The following is a 17,797-nucleotide window of genomic DNA, read 5'->3' on the forward strand; positions in this document are numbered from 1 at the left end:
ATGCACATTAGTATGATTTAAAACAAGACAATCTTGAAAGTAGAAAGGAATTACCTAGGCTAGATTACAATGACCATGTATTAATAAATAATGATAAAGATGATTGCAGAATCACAAAATCACAGAAATTTAGGGGTTGGAAGGAACCCTGAAAGATCATTTAATCCAACCCACCTGCCAGATCAGCATCACCTAGAGTAGGTTACGCAGGAGTGATGATAATAATAATAATTACTAAAAACTTAGGCTTTGAGTGTTGTAGTTCTGATGGTTTGAACCTTACAAATGGAATTTCCAAGCAATTTTACAAGCTCAGTTTGATCATTACAACTGTTCTTGCCAACTTCTTGCAGAAAGGCATGAGGTTTTTTGCGTCTCCCAGAGTGCTGTCTTTTAAAGTAGTCGTCTTTAAGATATTTCTTAATGCTGTTTGGTTTTTATAAGCCATTATATACTTCCTTATTTGTTGTTTTATCAAAAATTGGAAAAAGCGTCTTTGTTACTTTCCTTTTATTTTTCTGAGATGCTCAAATGCTGCATTATATCTTCACATCACATGACAGTAATGTTTCCTGGTCTGTCTTTATCCCTAACAACACACACAGTGCCGTAACGATACAGAAGTTGGGAGAATGACTCAGAAATATATATGGTTTATCTGGTGAATCCTGTCTTTGATAGTGACCTATATCAAAGATGAAGTAACACCAGAGTAGAATAATGATAGATGGTCTGCCCAAAATAAAATTTTCTTCCAACACCCAAAAAAAAGGTTTGTGTTCATGCTGGAAAAAGGACTGAATGCAAGTTTGTATCATGTTCCCATGTTCTTCCTCTGGCTATGGGCTACCTGTACTTCATGGCTTTGAATAATCATTTCTGTAGGAGATGTACCAAGCATATCTGTTTCAGGACATTGTGATCTGTCTGATGTGGTATTACATGATTTCACCTTCTCCTTTCACCCATTTACCTGTCATAACTGCTGCAGATACTGCAGTTCTTGGGGCATGAGACTAGGAGATACTTTGAATTGTATAGTCCATGAATCCCACTTTCCCTCAGGCTGACAGAGAGCTCTCTAGTCCCACCACTGTCCCAAAGCAGTGTCAACATTGAGTACAAAGCAGGTTGCTCAAGGCTTCTTTCAGGTGTACGTTGTAAACCTCTGAGGTCAGAAATGGCATAACTTCTCTGCCTGTTCAGATCGTTCTGAAGTGCTGCACAGCCCTCTAGTATATTGGCTGGTATTCCCAAGTATTGTGTCATCTGCAGACTTTGCTGAAGTGTCCTCCATCCTTTCTTCTGAGTCACTGATAGAGATGTTAAGCACAGCATGCCCCAGGGTAGACCTCTATGGTATCTCTGTCTCCAGACAGAGTATGACATTCTGCAGCCCAGTGGAGAAGGACTTGGGGGTATTGGTGTATTTAAAGCAGGACATGAGCTAGCCAGTGTGTGCTTGCAGCCCATAAAGTCAATTGCATTCTGCGCTGCATCTAATGAAGCATGGCCAGAAGGTCGAGAGAAGTACTTCTCCCCCTCTACTCCACTCTCATCAAGAAAGATGTAGACCTGTTGGACCAAATGAAGAGGAGGGCCACGAAGATGATCAGGGGATTGGAGTACCTCCCCTGTAAGGACAGGCTGGGAGAGTTGGGGCTATTCAGTCTGGAGAAGACTCTGGGAAGACCTTACAGCAGCCTTCCAGTGCCTGAAGGGCACTATAGGAAAGCTGGGGAGAGGGTTTCTACAAAGGACGTGTAACAACAGGGCAAGAGTGAATGAAAAGAAGGACAGTAGTAAGAAATTCTTCAGTGTGAGTGGAGTGAGACACTGGAACAGGTTGCCAAGAGAAGATATGGATGCCCCTTCCCTGGATATGTTCAAGGCCAGGTTGGATGGGGCTTTGAGCAACCTGGTTAAACCATGGCAGGGAGATTTGAGCTAGATGATCTTTAAGGTCCCTTTCAACCCCAGTCTTCCTGTGTTTCTGTGACTGAAGTGATTCTTTGACTGCTCTGCACCATCTTTGAAAAGTCCTGGAGAACAGGAGAGAGGTGTCTGAGGATTGGAGGGAAGCCAGGGTTGCACTAGTATTGAAAAAGTGCTAGAAAGGGAACCCAGGTAACTGCAGACTGGCTAGTCTCACATCCATCCCTGGAAAGCTGATAGAGTAGGTTGTTCTTGGTGCCATCTCAAAGCACTTTGAGGAAAAGAGAGTCATCAGGAATAGTTAGTATGGATTCACCAAGGGGGAAGTCATGCTTAACCAATCTGATAGCCTTCTTTGATGACAAAACTGGATGAACAGATGAGGGGAGGGCATTGGTTGTGGTCTACCTTGACTTCAGCAAGGCTTTTGACACTGTCTCCCACAGTGTCTTCCCAGCCAAACTCAGTAACTGTGGATTGGATGTCAGGGCTTTGAGGTAAACTAGGAATTTGCTGAAGGACAGAGCTCAGAGAGTTGTGGTCAGTGGGATAGAGTCTTGTTGGAGACCCATGTCTAGTGGTCTTCCCCAGGGGTCACTACTGGGTCCAGCCCTATTCAATATGTTCACCAATATGTTGACTTGGATGAAGGCATAGAGTGTACCATAAGTAAGCTTGCTGATGATAGAAGACTGGGAGGGGTGGCTGACACACCAGAAGGATGTGCTGTCATTCAGTGTGCCTGGACATGGGAAGAAATAAAAGAAAGAAAATTCAACAAGGGCAAGTGCAAAGTACTGCATCAGGAGAGGAACAACCTCATGTAGCAGTACAGGTTTGGGGCTGACCTGCTAGCAAGCAACTCTGGGGAAAGTTACCCCAGGGTCCATGTGGACAAGAGGCTGACCCTATATAGGCCAGCGATGTGCCACTGCAGCCAAGAAGGCCAGTGGCATCCTGGGGTGTATTAAGAAGAGCGTGGCCAGCAAGTTGAAGGAGGTTATTCTCCTTTTCCGCTGTGGTGCAACTACATCTGGAGTGTCCTATTAGGGGCTCCTAAGTTCATAAAGGATAAGGAACTACTGGAAAGAGTCCAGCACAGGGCCACAGAGATGATTAGGGGAATGGAGCATCTGTTCTTTGAGAGAGCTATAGCTGTTTATTTGGAGGAGACTGAGAGGGGATTTCATAAATGCTTATAAATACCTGAAGAGCAGGTGTCAGGAGGATAGGGCCAGTCTCTTATTTCACAGTGTCCAATGCAGAATAAGAGACAATGGAACAAGCTGAAGCATAGAATGTTCAAGTTAAACATAAGGAAAAACTCATTTACTGAAAGAGTAACAGAGCACTGAACAGGCTGCCCAGAGAGGTTGTGGAATCTCCTTCTCTGGAGACATGCAAAACCTGTCTGGACATTATCCTGTATGATCTACTATAGGTGAGCCTGCTGTAGCAAGGGGTTTGAACTGGATGATCTTCAGAGGTCCCTTACCAACCCTGACGACTCTGTGATAATGTAATTTCACAAATGTGTGACCCTCTAGGGTCTGATCATCCAACAAATTCTTTACCAATCTAGTTGTCCCTCTATTCAGATCATAGTGACTTAAGATAACACATGATTATTGACGCAGGACTTGGTCGGTGTTTCTTTGAAAGCATTTGTATAATGGCTGTTGTCTGTTTTTTATTCCTAGGCTGAAGATGAGGAAGGCTACCGTAAGCTGATTGACCAAAAGAAAGACAGACGCCTGGCCTACCTGTTGCAGCAGACAGATGAGTATGTGGCTAACCTGACTAACCTGGTATGGGAGCATAAACAGGCACAAGCAGCAAAAGAGAAGAAGAAGAGGAGGAGAAGAAAGAAGGTAAGTCGCAACAGCTTGTGTTTTTTTGCCATCTCTCCTACAAATCCAATTTTAATATGGAGAAATATAGTGATAGCCAGTCATCATACATATACCAGAGTATCTAAAATCATCTGCACTGCCAAACTCATAACACTTGAGGGAACATGTCTGCCTCCACTGACATATATAAGAAATTTGCTGTTACTAGTTCCAAAGAAGATGAGCACGAAAGATTAGAAAATTGTGGTCCGTAAATATTGATTTACTGATAAACTTTCTACAGACAAAAGTGGACCACATAAGGAAATTAGGATTAAAGGACCCAAAAAGAGTAGAAGAGATCCAAAATACATTGTGTGAAGAAGATGGGAGTAGTCTGGTTTGTGGAGGTTTTTCATACAGAGTAACTTTTTTAGACGTTCATGTTCTACACTTGGCTCAGTCTGTTTTGTAGGACCACTGGAAATAACTAGAGAGAAAGAATTTGGGTAAGTTTATTACACTAAAGGAGATATTTGCCAGTAGTAAAGTTCATTGTTAACATTTGATAAAAGCTTTTAAAAATTACTCTGCATCCTATGAATATTTTACCCTGGGAGAGAGACTCTGAGAAGGGCAATTCAGAAAAATAGTGTTGTGTGTGAAAGAATAATTAAGGAATGAGTTGTCATTTTTGTGACCTCTGAGTACCTTTAATCTCTTACAGATAGGATTTTTGTAAGCCATGTCCATTCCTGGTTTGCTACTAATTACTGATACAAATATAAACATTATATGTACATGGTTTACAAGCAGCATGGTAAAGGTGCTAATAAATACCAGCATATAAAAATATCTAAATTTGGAGATTAATGGCCTAAAAAATGCTCTGTGTTTTCTCATGTCCCTCTCCCCCACTTTCTTTTGAGATTGTTCTTAACATAGGAGCAATCCAGTCACATAAAAGGTTACAATATAAGTTAAATGGGGTTCTTGACCTGTATTACCAGTGAGAACAGACCTGATTTAATGTATGGAATTCACAATTGAGATAATCCGTAATGAAGTAGTGTGTGGAGGAACTGCATTGATCTAATGAAAAATATTAATTTCTTCAGCAGTCCCTGTCTTTTTCTATGTTCTGTTTCTATGTTGGTTTAGGTGAAGTATGAATGAGGAACAAAGTAGCTTCTAGCCATGTCAATAAAGACAATTTTCTGTCCCAGAAGTAAAAAGGAAATATGCCCCATAAATATTCAGTGCTTATAAGTATCCCAGCCTAAACCTAAAGGAAGATTATTAGGAAAAAATACCTCTGTCTACATCGTCTGCAGCTTATTGTTTGTACTTTCCACTTACTGTAAGTTCTTTCCACCATCCCGTGGCTCATCTCTCAAGGATACAGGAGTTCACACAAATATTACCCTTCAGTTTAATTTATAATTCTATGAATTTGTTGTTGCATTGCTGCAGTACTCATTATAGTTAGTGGGCACTGTGTCTTTTTCCAAGTCATACGTTTAATACTTACCCTTTAAGTTTTGTAATCCACATTTAATTTACTGACACCTCCAGTTGAATGTTTTGTACTTCCAGAGAAATTAAAAAAGAGAGTTCTTAGGATTTTCTCCTACAAGTGGCAATGAGGAAGTAGATGGTTAATAAGTATTTCTCATCTTAGCCAGCTTCACATTATATAATGCATAAGTGAACCCAGTCAGTTTTTTATCTCGGATATCCTTAGGGAATCCTTGTGGTAGATTCTCCCTTTTTGCTTTTTTCACATTTCTGGTATCTGTGTCTTCTGTCTCCAGCCTCCTGTTAACTAGTGTCCCACATGCTAACTGCAGCCATGGATTAAAAAGTATACTCTAGATGAAATTTTCACCTGATCGGCCAGTTTAACTTGATGTGCAGCCTTTCACCTTTATTTGTAGGGAGTTTTTCCTGTCATTATGCAGAGAATGAAGAAAATGCAGCTTTCTAGGTGTAAAAAATTGGTATTTTCTTGCCAATGTAAGGTTCTTTCCATTGACTGTAGCTAACTGTATCTTCCATTTTCTCATACTATCCTGACAATTTTGAGTATGGTAAATGAGGACCAGTTTTGAAAAGGATACTGCTTACTTCTTAGAGTGGTGCCTGGGGAAAAAAAACAAAACAAACAACAGTCTTAGCTTTTTCCAGTTAAGAGCTCCAGGGTTTTTTTTTTGTTTGTGATTTGAGTAATTGTGATCTAGACTTGATTGAGATAAGGTGCAAAGAACTCCCAGAATACTCCTGGTTAGTTGTCAGACCAAAAAAAAAAATATGTACATAGCCAAAACAAAAGTGCCTGCACAAATACACAATCTGTGATGCCTAGTGACACTTCCAAAACTGAGATTAAAATACTTTAGATGAAATTAATAGTAAATAACAATAAAATGAATTACTGTTTCATTTGTATTAGCACAGTCTGTAAGCAATTGAATTCCAGGCCTGGACAAAACATTCAATAAGTCAGCCACTTCTCTCACGCAGATGGATTACAGTGATTAGGAGTGTTGTAGGTACCCTTTTCATACTAGTAAACAGTTTATGTGTGGTGGTAACTCTGTGCCTATCTCTACTTTATCCACTTAAGCCTTAAATTGCATGCATCCCAGGCTATTCAGAACTCAAGTGAAACATGTTCATAATCTGAAACACATCATATAAAGTGTATATGTAGTGTATATATATAGTATTTTTAATTTCTTCATTTGTTGTAGAAGGCTGAAGAAAATGCAGAAGGAATGGCATCTGGTCTTGGTCCTGATGGAGAGGTATGAATTCTATAAGGTGTTTGTTTTTTAAAAAAATGTCCATTGATTGTTCTGTGTGCCATTGATACAGCTTTAAAAAAATCATTAAGAGAAATGTTCTAAGAAGAGCTGTTGTTTGCAACCAGATAATAAAAATTGTCTAAATTATTAGTTATGCTAGCCAGTTTCTCTTCAGCAAGACTAAAACATACACTGAATACATGTATCACTGGATATACTGAAGAATCCCTCTTAGCTTTATGTTTAAAATTAAATGGGTTTCTTGCAGTCCATGTGTAGACATAATTTATTTTCTAAAATGAGGTTGTAAATGCAATAATTTCTAGCTTCCTATTTTTATACAATACATTGTTGCATTGAAGGTAATTACCTTTCAGACATAGGACAAATCCTAAGTATTATGAGAGCTTAAGACATTTGAAAGTTCTTTCTTCCTCAGATACAAATGGAAATGAGTAATTTTTTGTGTCATTCTTTGAAGAATATTTTTGTCCAGTAGCAGAGCATATACTGCCTCATTAAGGCTGTACTGTTAATGTCTTTTTTCTATTCCATTTTATTTTTATATAAAGACAATACTAAAGGATTTTGCTGTGGCTCTTCAACTACATCAGCAAAAATATCACTTGCAAGTGTAAAAAACCCCCAAAGTAAACCAATAAATACAATTCTGTAGTCTTTTAATAAAAATAAAGTAATATTCCTATACTTCAGTATTTATGGAAATGGGGTGAGTTTTATACTCTGCTGATTACTGTATTTATAACTGTTCAGAATTTTTAAATTCTTGTTCATATCCATATATATTATGAGAAGATTCTTCAGTATAAGCAGTAGTAGAAGGCAAAAACTTTTAAAACTAGAAAATGTGTGATTAAACAGGGCAAACAAATAACAGGAAAAAGTCATTACTGTATTCTGGTTTTGTTAGAGTGCAAGAATAAGTAAAAGGTCTTGTTATTGCAGGTGCTTTGTCAGCTTAATTAAATAAGTCAACACAGTGAATCTTTAAAATAGGCTGCCTTTACTTAAAAAGTTGAAGTATTCCATCCCTGTTTCTTCATATGAGATAAAAGCCATGTGCTCAGTGTTACAGATGTCTTTTGGTACAAATAACAGATTTAATGCCTATAAGCATATATACCTTGTGTCTTGTTTCACAGAAGCCAACAATGTATCATTTTTCATACTGCTGCTGTTAATTTATTTGAAATGCTGTTATGTATCAGTGGATGTCACATAAAATATGTTACAAAGAAAAACTGTGATCCAGTTTGCTTGATAGCCAGGGAAGATGTGGCTTCTAATAACAAATCTTAGCTGCTTGTTCAGATACTGAGTTTTGAAGGTGCTACTAATTTTTTATTTATTATGAAAGTCAAGCATGAAATTCAGCTGCCTTATAGTATAATTTTTTTAGCCCATAGATGAGAGCAGTCAGATGAGTGACCTTCCAGTCAAAGTGACTCACACTGAAACAGGCAAAGTTCTTCTTGGACCAGAAGCACCAAAAGCAAGTCAGCTAGATGCTTGGCTGGAAATGAATCCTGGGTGAGTAGTTACTGTACAAGTAGGCTGCTTTTTCTATTTGCATTGATATTTTTCAAGTGCTTCTCACAGTTACTATTTTCTTTTTTTTTCCCCCCCCAATTCTGTTCTGTTCTTCTTTTAATTTATTATGTGTAAGCTAAATAGGAGATATATTGAACATAATCCCTCCTCTTCTAATCAGTAATTCAAAATTTTTCTGTTGTCATTATACAGCTATGAAGTTGCTCCCAGATCAGACAGTGAAGATGAAAGTGGCTCTGAATATGAGGAGGAAGTATGTGTCTTTATAAAAAACACTCTGACAAGTAATACAGGAAAAACCAAGTACTTCTTGCGTTATTTTCTGTTTTTTCATAAGGAAGGAAGGGAAAGTGATAGCAGATGCGTAGGTATTTTAAGGATAATACAAAGAGGAAAAGTAAATGGTTTTGTAATTCTCTCCAGTTCATAAATGTTGCTCTGTATATATGCTGTAAATACCTAACTGGTAACTGTGGTTAGAAAAAATAAATGTTTTACTCAGACTATTAATCATCATAAACAAGAGAATATAAGCAGGTACTTATTTTAAAGAAACCACTGTATTGTGGCTGTACTGAGGTTTTGTACTGAATGAAAGTAAGAAGATCTTTAATGTCTATGCATTGGAGGTTTTATTGCAAACTCTGAGTAACACTTTATTGTACATTAGGTCTATTAAAAAGTTAGGGGTTATGTCAGGGATTTAGGTTTAGACTGTTCAGGGTAGGCTTATTTGATGCAGTACTGTGATGATTTAAATACTATGATTACAAAAATTCTGAAAAGAATGTTAACAGACACAAAGATCCGAGCCCTGCAGGATCATAATATTAAATACTGTGAATAATCAACACCAATACTTGCATAACATTGCATAATTTGCATAACAAGTACTTTCTAAATGGAATAAAAACAAGGAGTAGAGAAAAGACTATATCAGCAGGCTACTGGTAGAACTAGGTATACAATTCAGGTCTTCTTAGTCTAGCAGTACTTAAAATACTAGACCAAATGACTGTGGAAACTGACTGGACTGTATGATGTTACATGCCTTTGTAATTACTGCTAACTTAATTTTACAAGACTGTCACTACCAAGATAGGAGCAAAGGGCCTGATACATACCACATTCTAGGAGGAATGTTAAGAGGGATATGCCTACATTTTTTGCAGACATTCTTTAGCAGCAGTGTTGTTTAGAGGCAGGAAAATAATTCTTAGGAGAATACCCTTGCAGAATGCAGAGTACTGCTGAGATTTGTTGCTTATCCATTGCAACTCTAGCCAGAAGAAAAATTAAGTATAAATGTGGTCTGTTTTAAAAAAGGTAAGAAACTGGAAGCCTAAAACAGCAGTTCTTGTCAGTTTTTAATTCTTCATTAAATTATCACACAGCTGAAACATAATATAAACCTATATGTGATACTGGAATCATCTCCATGAACATGGAAGACAGATTAAGTCTTTTAATAGTGAGATCATTAGAGATGAAAATGCTTTTCATTTGAAAGCATCATAACTTACCTGTTGGTTGGTATATGTCTAAAATCTTCTTATGCTGCAGTGCAATTCTGTTGCAGAATAGGTTTAAGTTGAACTCTGTGATTCAGTTTTTTGTCATAAAGATTTGACCAATGAAAGCTACCAATATGTGGATGCCAGTTGAAAGTATGACTTAGGAAGATGTTGCACTTCCCAGCACCCTTGTTCTTTTTCTATATTCTGTAGGATGATGAAGAAGAATCAAGCAGGTTAGAATCTGATGAGAAGATACTTCTGGATCCTAACAGTGAGGAAGTTTCTGAGAAAGATGCAAAGCAAATAATTGAGTGAGTGTTCTTTAGGTGCTTGTTTTTCTTTGGAGTTGTGTTTTCTTAGACTGTGTTTTCTCAAGAGTAGCATGCTCTTAAGTTACAGTGAGTTGTGGTAGCTTCTCTGGCATTGAACATCTGCAGGAGAAGGAACATGATCATTTGTACTTTGTATTGTGTACTTTTTATGAAGCAGCTTGCTCCCTTTGGTGGACTCAACACAGCTGGAGATTTGCAATGTTTCTGTCGACATACATATGTTAAGCTGTGTCCAGAAACCTGTTACTTTGTGGAAATTCACTTTAGTCTTTTTTCTGCTTTCCAGGACAGCCAAACAAGATGTGGATGATGAATATAGCATGCAATATAGTGCTAGGGGATCTCAGTCATACTACACTGTTGCTCATGCAATCACAGAAAGGGTGGAAAAGCAGTCTTCTCTTCTTATTAATGGCACACTAAAACATTATCAGGTGAGAAATCATTAAAATATTTGAAACTTAGGATTGTACTTGACATTCCAGTGTGTTACTTCAAGTGGCAAACTGAAATTTTTTATGAAATACAAGCTCTCTAGTGGGTTAGAATTTGGGAATTATGGACAAACCAATGACAGTTACCTATCACAGATAACATTTCATACATATTTCTTGAATAATAATACTAACTTTCTGCATATACTACAGATCTTTTTTTTTTTATTGCAGACCAATAATATTTTATTTTTTCTGTCGTACTGACCTCGAATTTCAGTTTGGCTTATTGTTTTCATTTGTGGTGAATTAACAATATTTTTCTTCTTCCAGTATGTAGAAGTTGGGGATTTTATTTTTTCATTAAGGTTCCAATATTTCAGTGATAGACAAAATTCAGAAATGAGAAAATTTTGCTATGGAGTTTGATGTCTCATACTCTTTACAGACATTCAGTGGATTTAGTAACTGGAAACTTGTATTAAGGATATTTTCAGTCATACATTAATCTAGTTTATGTCAAAATAGACATGTTTTGAGCACTTCTGCTGTTGTATAGCTTTCTAGGAAGCTCCAAGAACTTCCACCTTTTCTGCAGTCAGGACATTGTGCTACATCCACATAAAATATAGTATTTACCAAGATGTCATAAAGATGTTTATCTGTTTCTGCTTGCAGAGAACTGGGAGGGAGGCTGTTCCCTAAGTGTGCAAGAGCTAAGCTGATTCCTCTTTTTAAAGCATTTTGTATTTTGCCTCACTGTGGGACATGGTGGGAAAACAAGAGACTGAACAAAAGCTGAAACAAGACATACAGACTGGATGTACAGAAGAGTACAACATAGTTGTCGAGCAGGGGCATAGAGAGGTTTTACCTAGGAGGTTTTCAGTCACTGGCCATACAAAGCTTTGAGCAACCTGGCCCCAAGTCTGTATCTTCCGTGGGCAGGAGATTGGCCTAGAGAGTGCCTGAGGTCTGTTTCAAATAGAATAATCTCATAATCCTACTTGTTCATAGCAAAACTCGATAAAAATTTGAATCCTGCTGTAAATCCTTAGCACTTGTGTCTCACTGTGAGCCCTCAGCAAAAAAGAGGAACTTGTCATTCAGGAACTGATTTTGGACTTGATAAGTTTTATAACTTGTCTTGCATCATTGAGGAATGCTGTGACTTAAACAAGAGAAAATCCAACCATATAGAGAAATACAGTGCTTTCTCAGCTATCCACCTTCTTTGTTTTTGCTGCTTCATTGTCAATATGTTGTCCAGCTTGAGCACCCAGTGAAGCTGGGAGCCAACAGAGGTAGTCAGCAGCCTTCTTCCCTGCATAATCCTGATTCTTTGTGTGGGAAAGTTTACCTGATGTACTAAATAAATACTGTGTAACAATACTAATTTGATGGCCACATTGGCTTAAAATGCTCCTAGATGGGAAATTAAGATTGTGATAATTCTTACACTTGCTGAATTATAATAACTTATGGAACATAGAAATATTCTTAAATTATGAAGTTCTCTGTTTTGCAATGCAATTTCCCTGTGTGCTACAATGCAAAATAATTCAGTCTGTGGAGTTACACAGATATTCACTAAGATTACCAATTAGAGCAGGTCCTTTAGCTGCTCAATGTGAAATCTAGCAATCAAATAATCAAATCAAACAGATTTCTTCTGTGCAGTATCTGTTCTGTATAGTAGTTGCACCAGAGATAAGGAGCACACTTGTCTAATGAGCTTTATGTCAAAAGAATTGAGGCTTGGCTTTGGTTCTAGCAATAATGTTCTGAAGGAGTCTGTCCTGTGACTCTCCCCTTCACTCCCTGTATTTTCCTGTCCTCTATATTTTACATGCTTTTGTCTTCTCAACTTTTTTCTGCTTTTCCATGTTTCTTACTGTCAGGTTCGGTCATGTTGTCTCTCCTTTCATACTTGTATGTGTCAGTGGAGAAAATTCAATCGCTTAGAAAAGACAGTTTCCCTATTCTCAATACTAAAGCTACTTTGTAAGTGAGACGTGCAACTGCAGGACAAATTCTGATAAACTCTTGGTGGCCTGGGTGTTTAATACCTGTATATAAATCAATCAGCATGTACATAAAGCCAGTAAATTTGCAACATTATTTTGGATACTCTCTTGAAGAGACAACAGAAGTTTACTTCAAGCATGTAGTGTTTTCTTGGTTTCTCAGGCCTCTTAATTTCGTTCTTTCTTCATGCATGAGACAGACCAAAAGTCTGGGTGCTCGAAGCAAACTCTTAATTTGCACTTGCATGAGTAATCTGATGCACACATATGTGGAAGTCTGTGATAAGGCAATAATCTCAGTCAGTGCTTTCTAGCAGTACTCTTTTGACTGTGAATCTGTTACATAGATATTTCTTAGCTACTGTACTTTTGTCTTCCTTCCAGCTCTGCCATTTTATACACAAGGCATAACTAGACAAAGTGGTGCCACTCTGACACGTGGAGGTATTGACAGCAGACAGTAAATGGACATGTGTTACAGTATCTTTAGCATTTCAGGGATGCAGTTAGTAAGTGTGTGAGCCTTACATGTTTTGTGCAGACTTTATGGGTTTGGTTTTAAAATATCTTAATTGACTCAGGCAATTGGCATTAAAATATATACAGAAAGTTTAGCGTTTGACAGTGCTGAAATTGAAGATCAAACTCTTAGAATGGTAAGTATTTCTCAACCTTATATGTGAGTGCCTGTGTTGCTTTGTATGTGCTGTGAAGAAAACCTGTATTTGAAATCTGATTTCATGTAACGGAGTCTGCTAAACAGGAGCGATTGTTTCCATGTAGCTGTTGCTAGAAATTTATTTGGTGTCAGTAGTAATTTTTTTTTATGTTAAGATAGCCAGGGATCCTGAGGCATATAGTCATATCAAGGAAAATCCAGTGTCTAAGTAGACAGAGACACCAGAACCTTGGTTCTGTGGTATTAATAATTTGTGTGAGTTTTAAATAACTGGAACTATTACTCTTCCTTTCAGCTCCAGGGACTGGAATGGATGGTTTCACTCTATAATAACAATCTGAATGGAATTTTAGCTGATGAAATGGGACTAGGAAAGACAATACAGACTATTGCACTCATCACTTACCTGATGGAGCACAAAAGACTCAATGGCCCTTATCTCATTATTGTTCCCCTTTCGTAAGTAAAGACTCTCTTTCTGCCATTATTCTGAGTATTGCAGATTAATTTGTTTGGAACACATATTTGTTTCCCTGTAATGACAAGATGAGGTGCACGGTGTAAATACATCGAGTCTCTATGCCATGTTTTCTTTAATCATGTCTTCCCAGGAAATTGTCGTTGGAAGCCCTACCACAAGGGCAGATAAAGCACTCGAATCCATTAGTTTCACTGTCCTCTCTTTTGGCGCTGTGAATCTACTGTAATTCACTCTTATGCCACAAGAGGGGGAAGGTATTTCTTTCCTGTTACATGCCTGCAGTTCCCCGTGCAACTTTTAATTGTGATAATACAAATTTGTTGCCTTTTTTTTTTTTTTTTCTTTAAGCAGCTGGCACCCATCTAATACTAACTATTCATGCTTTAATGAGGTTCGAATGTCTTTTGAGTACTGTATAACTAGCCCTGGACGTAGCTTTGAGTGATAGTCGCACTTCAGTCAGGTGTTCAGATGATGATTGTTTATTGTGCTGTCCTCTTTAGCTTTTCCTTAGCTTTCCAAGATGTTGCTTATTTTATACGTTTATGTAATGAGTTTTCTTCTTTCCACAGAGGAGGAATGAGTTTTAGTTATTTAAGTGTTAGTGCCAGCCATTGTAAAACTGATGTAGGATATTGAGCGGTTTGCTTATTTTTGTGTGTGACTTGATTGATGTGTAGCAGTTCCCTGGCCTTTTCATTAGATAATTTGTCCACCAATTGTGCTGGGCATACAAATGTGGTGTAGGATTTGAATAAATTTTATCTGTGGCCATCTCTTTTGATTTCTTTTGAAGTATCTGTCTTCTGGCTTTGATGTAGTAGTAACACTGACTAAATAACATAAATCCCACAGCAGTGCCTTACTCTATGAGTATGAATTACGAGTTCTAGTGCAAAAAGAAATGGCTGGGAGAAGATCTTTGAAGTAAAGCCAAGTTAAACATAAAAGGAGAGTGTTATTAATGTTGGATTTCACAAGGACACAGTAAAAAAATCTAATTTATTTTCAGTACTCTGTAATGATTTTTCTTATGTTTCTAAAAGAGAGAAACTGAAATTTCTGTCTTGTATACATTTCAATAGAGACCTTTCCCTGCCCTTTCTTAATAGCTAGTACTGCTGTCATCACAGATCCAGTAAGAAAAAAAAAGAAAAAGCAAGCAACAAAAAAGCCTCAAGGTTATTTTTCTCTGCTATATCATGTTACCAACTAGCTTAGCCATAAAACCTATTTGTTGAAACAGCAGAAACAGTGCAAAAATTGTGTAGTGGCACTGGGTGGCAGTGTGAGTGGCTCTGCCTGAGTAGAACACAGATTAATTCTATTATCAGTTTCATGAGGCTATATTTGAAAAGTTGTAATGTCCGTTTTTGAATGGTAAGTAGTCTAAAGGAAATTACAAAAATATTTTTTGTTCAGGATTATCTTTCTTATCCTTAATGCTCCAGAATGTACAGATGAATTTAAAATACTAATCGGAATTGGTTTCAAAGAGGTCCCTGAACATGAACGGAAAGAGGATTTCACACTTTTTCCTGTTTACCCTCCTCTCAGAGATGCTCATGTTTTATTACATTATATAAAATATATTGAAGTATATAAAGTGCATTTTTAAAAAGATACTGTCAGCTGTGGTTGATTACATGAAATGTGTTGAAAAGTTGGCAACCATTTGGGTGGAAAAAGTTTGAAAAGTTGGAAACATTTATAAAGTTTTATACGTATTGTTTAGATATATTTCATACGTTATTAAATATATTACTTTTCTTTGTAATCTCTATGATAGGACTTTATCCAATTGGACATACGAATTTGACAAATGGGCTCCTTCTGTGGTGAAGATATCTTACAAGGTTTGATTTGCTTTTATAGAGTCAAAAGAATGAGGATAGAGCTTGTTTTTCTTCTGCCTTTGCATGCATTTCTAAACTGTTTGCTCATGAAGTTTTGTCATGTATAACAGGAATCAAGCAGTAAGAGTTTATCATGCTAAGTAGATAACTGTCATAAACTGTAATTATGTCTGCTAATACATAAAACCAGTATATCTTCTTCATCAAAATAAAGAGAAGTAACTACTCACTTCTCTCTCTCTTTTAGGGTACACCTGCAATGCGCCGCTCACTTGTTCCTCAGCTTCGAAGTGGAAAATTTAATGTTCTTTTAACTACTTATGAGTACATAATAAAAGACAAACATATCCTTGCAAAGGTAATCATGACTGTCATCTCTTAAGAACAAGGCGTTTGAGGCACCTTCAAATGGTGCATTGCACAAAAAATGTGTTTGTTTTATAGGGAAGTCTTGGGTTGTTCTGTCCTTCAATAGAAGTACAACCATTCATTTACTTTTCTATGCCTCTGTTTATGATTGTACTTCTTGGTCACAGCTCTTGTCCTTGTAAACACCAGGATTTTCCTGAATGTGGCCAGGAGAATTAATTTGTTTGTGCAGGTCTGTCAGAACTGTGTACGTACTGGTCCTTGCAAAAACATTACTTTTCTTCCCTCTTCTTAATGGCATTGAACCTCATCTGCAGTTCTGACTTTAATTTTTCCCCATTATTTCTGACCTGAACCTCACTCTTATTAGAGCTTTTCAAGCCACGTGGTCACTTTTCACCAAATAAATAAGGAATTAGGTATCCAGACTCTTTACTACCCATGGCCCAGTTCTTAAAGGCTCACTGACTGTTAACAGGTTTGTCTCAAATGTAATGAGTTTATTTGAAAGTTACTGTATCCTGTAGGACTACTTCATGTACATTCAAAGCAGACTTAAGGAGGTAATTTTGCCATACAGAGAAACTATATGGTCCTGCTGTTCCTTTGTTCCTCATTTGCACTTTATTTCACTCTATTACATACTATTTATTTAGATTATTAATTTTTCCTCTCTGTTGCAAAGGCAGTGCATTTACATCTTAGTGTAATTCTGAACACTTGACAATGATTAGAGACTGCAGAGTTTTCCTTCCCCTCTAGTTTTTGACCAACCTTGCCAAGTGATAGCAAGGACAGCACTATGCCATTCAACCTGTCCTGTGAAATTGAATTGTATGTATGAAATGTATGAAAGTAAAAACTATAAAGCAAGGCCTGCCTAGTCTTTTGGTCATTGTGGCACATATTTACTGCCCATGCAGTAGTAGAGGTGGTCACAGAGAGCTTGAGCAACTTAGTTTCAACATCTGCTATGACTGCTTTTGAGCTTTCACATAAAAAAGAAGAAACTTCATTTAAAGGTTCAGTAACTGAGATGAGATGATCATAACTATGCTGCTTTGTTTGTGAGTAAAATAATAGGAGTAGCTGAAGCAAAACATAAATTCAGGGTTGATGTTGTTTGTGAGCATCGTTGTTTTGTCTAAAATGCATCTGTCTTCTGTCAAGGTTCTTCTTCCAGACACATTTATTTGGGGTTTGTGTAGTCTCTTGTCTTCTACTGCAAACCATATTCTGGCCTTGAAAAGCCAATTGGCCAGAAATGTGAGGATTTGCTGTTTGCTGTTGCAAGTCAAGTTAGAATAAAGCATCAGATTCAGCATTTGTTTCTAATTTTGCTGCTTGGAAGGGCACTGGTACTTGGACAATGCTTGATTTAGTTTTTCTCATAAATGAGAACGACTGATGTCCCAGGCTTGAAATATTTTTATTAAAAACCTGTTGGGAGGAGTTTGACCGTCTGACCAGTCCGAACTTTGCCAACTTTTCGTCTTTTTCTTGCAGATTCGATGGAAATACATGATAGTAGATGAAGGCCATCGAATGAAGAACCATCACTGCAAGCTGACTCAGGTCTTGAATACTCACTATGTGGCCCCTAGGCGAATACTGCTGACCGGGACTCCGTTGCAGAACAAATTGCCTGAACTTTGGGCTCTTCTCAATTTCCTTCTCCCAACCATCTTCAAGAGCTGTAGCACCTTTGAACAGTGGTTCAACGCTCCTTTTGCCATGACTGGAGAAAGGGTACTGTGGCTTTTTCTTTTTTAAAACATCAGAAAAAGCTCCACTTTGTTGAAAAACAAAAAGGAGCTTATACAGAAGAAATAGTGTTTAAACCTCTCCCTTGTATTTAGAGAATTAATGTAACTAAAAGCCACCTTTTTTATAATGCCAGAAAATTTGCATGTCAGTGTCTCTTTTGACTTAGAGTCAGTTTAATTGTAACATGCA

At 37.4% G+C, this 17,797-nt stretch overlaps 1 protein-coding gene across 1 annotated transcript in view; it reads left to right on the top strand.

The window, feature by feature from the left end:
• The window catches only part of SMARCA2 (SWI/SNF related, matrix associated, actin dependent regulator of chromatin, subfamily a, member 2), a 101,176-nt gene that overhangs the window by 31,050 nt on the left and 52,329 nt on the right, over positions 1–17,797 (top strand). Inside the window, exons 9-18 of the mRNA XM_009993615.1 lie at positions 3,636–3,806; positions 6,521–6,574; positions 7,995–8,125; positions 8,339–8,399; positions 9,874–9,974; positions 10,282–10,429; positions 13,431–13,594; positions 15,406–15,472; positions 15,720–15,830; positions 17,348–17,590. Of these exons, the coding sequence (XP_009991917.1) occupies positions 3,636–3,806; positions 6,521–6,574; positions 7,995–8,125; positions 8,339–8,399; positions 9,874–9,974; positions 10,282–10,429; positions 13,431–13,594; positions 15,406–15,472; positions 15,720–15,830; positions 17,348–17,590 (1,251 nt within the window). The remainder of the gene's footprint in view (positions 1–3,635; positions 3,807–6,520; positions 6,575–7,994; positions 8,126–8,338; positions 8,400–9,873; positions 9,975–10,281; positions 10,430–13,430; positions 13,595–15,405; positions 15,473–15,719; positions 15,831–17,347; positions 17,591–17,797) is intronic.

Source organism: Chaetura pelagica, unplaced genomic scaffold (assembly GCF_000747805.2).
Source record: "Chaetura pelagica isolate M959 unplaced genomic scaffold, ChaPel_1.0 scaffold42, whole genome shotgun sequence".
NCBI classification, from domain to species: domain Eukaryota; kingdom Metazoa; phylum Chordata; class Aves; order Apodiformes; family Apodidae; genus Chaetura; species Chaetura pelagica.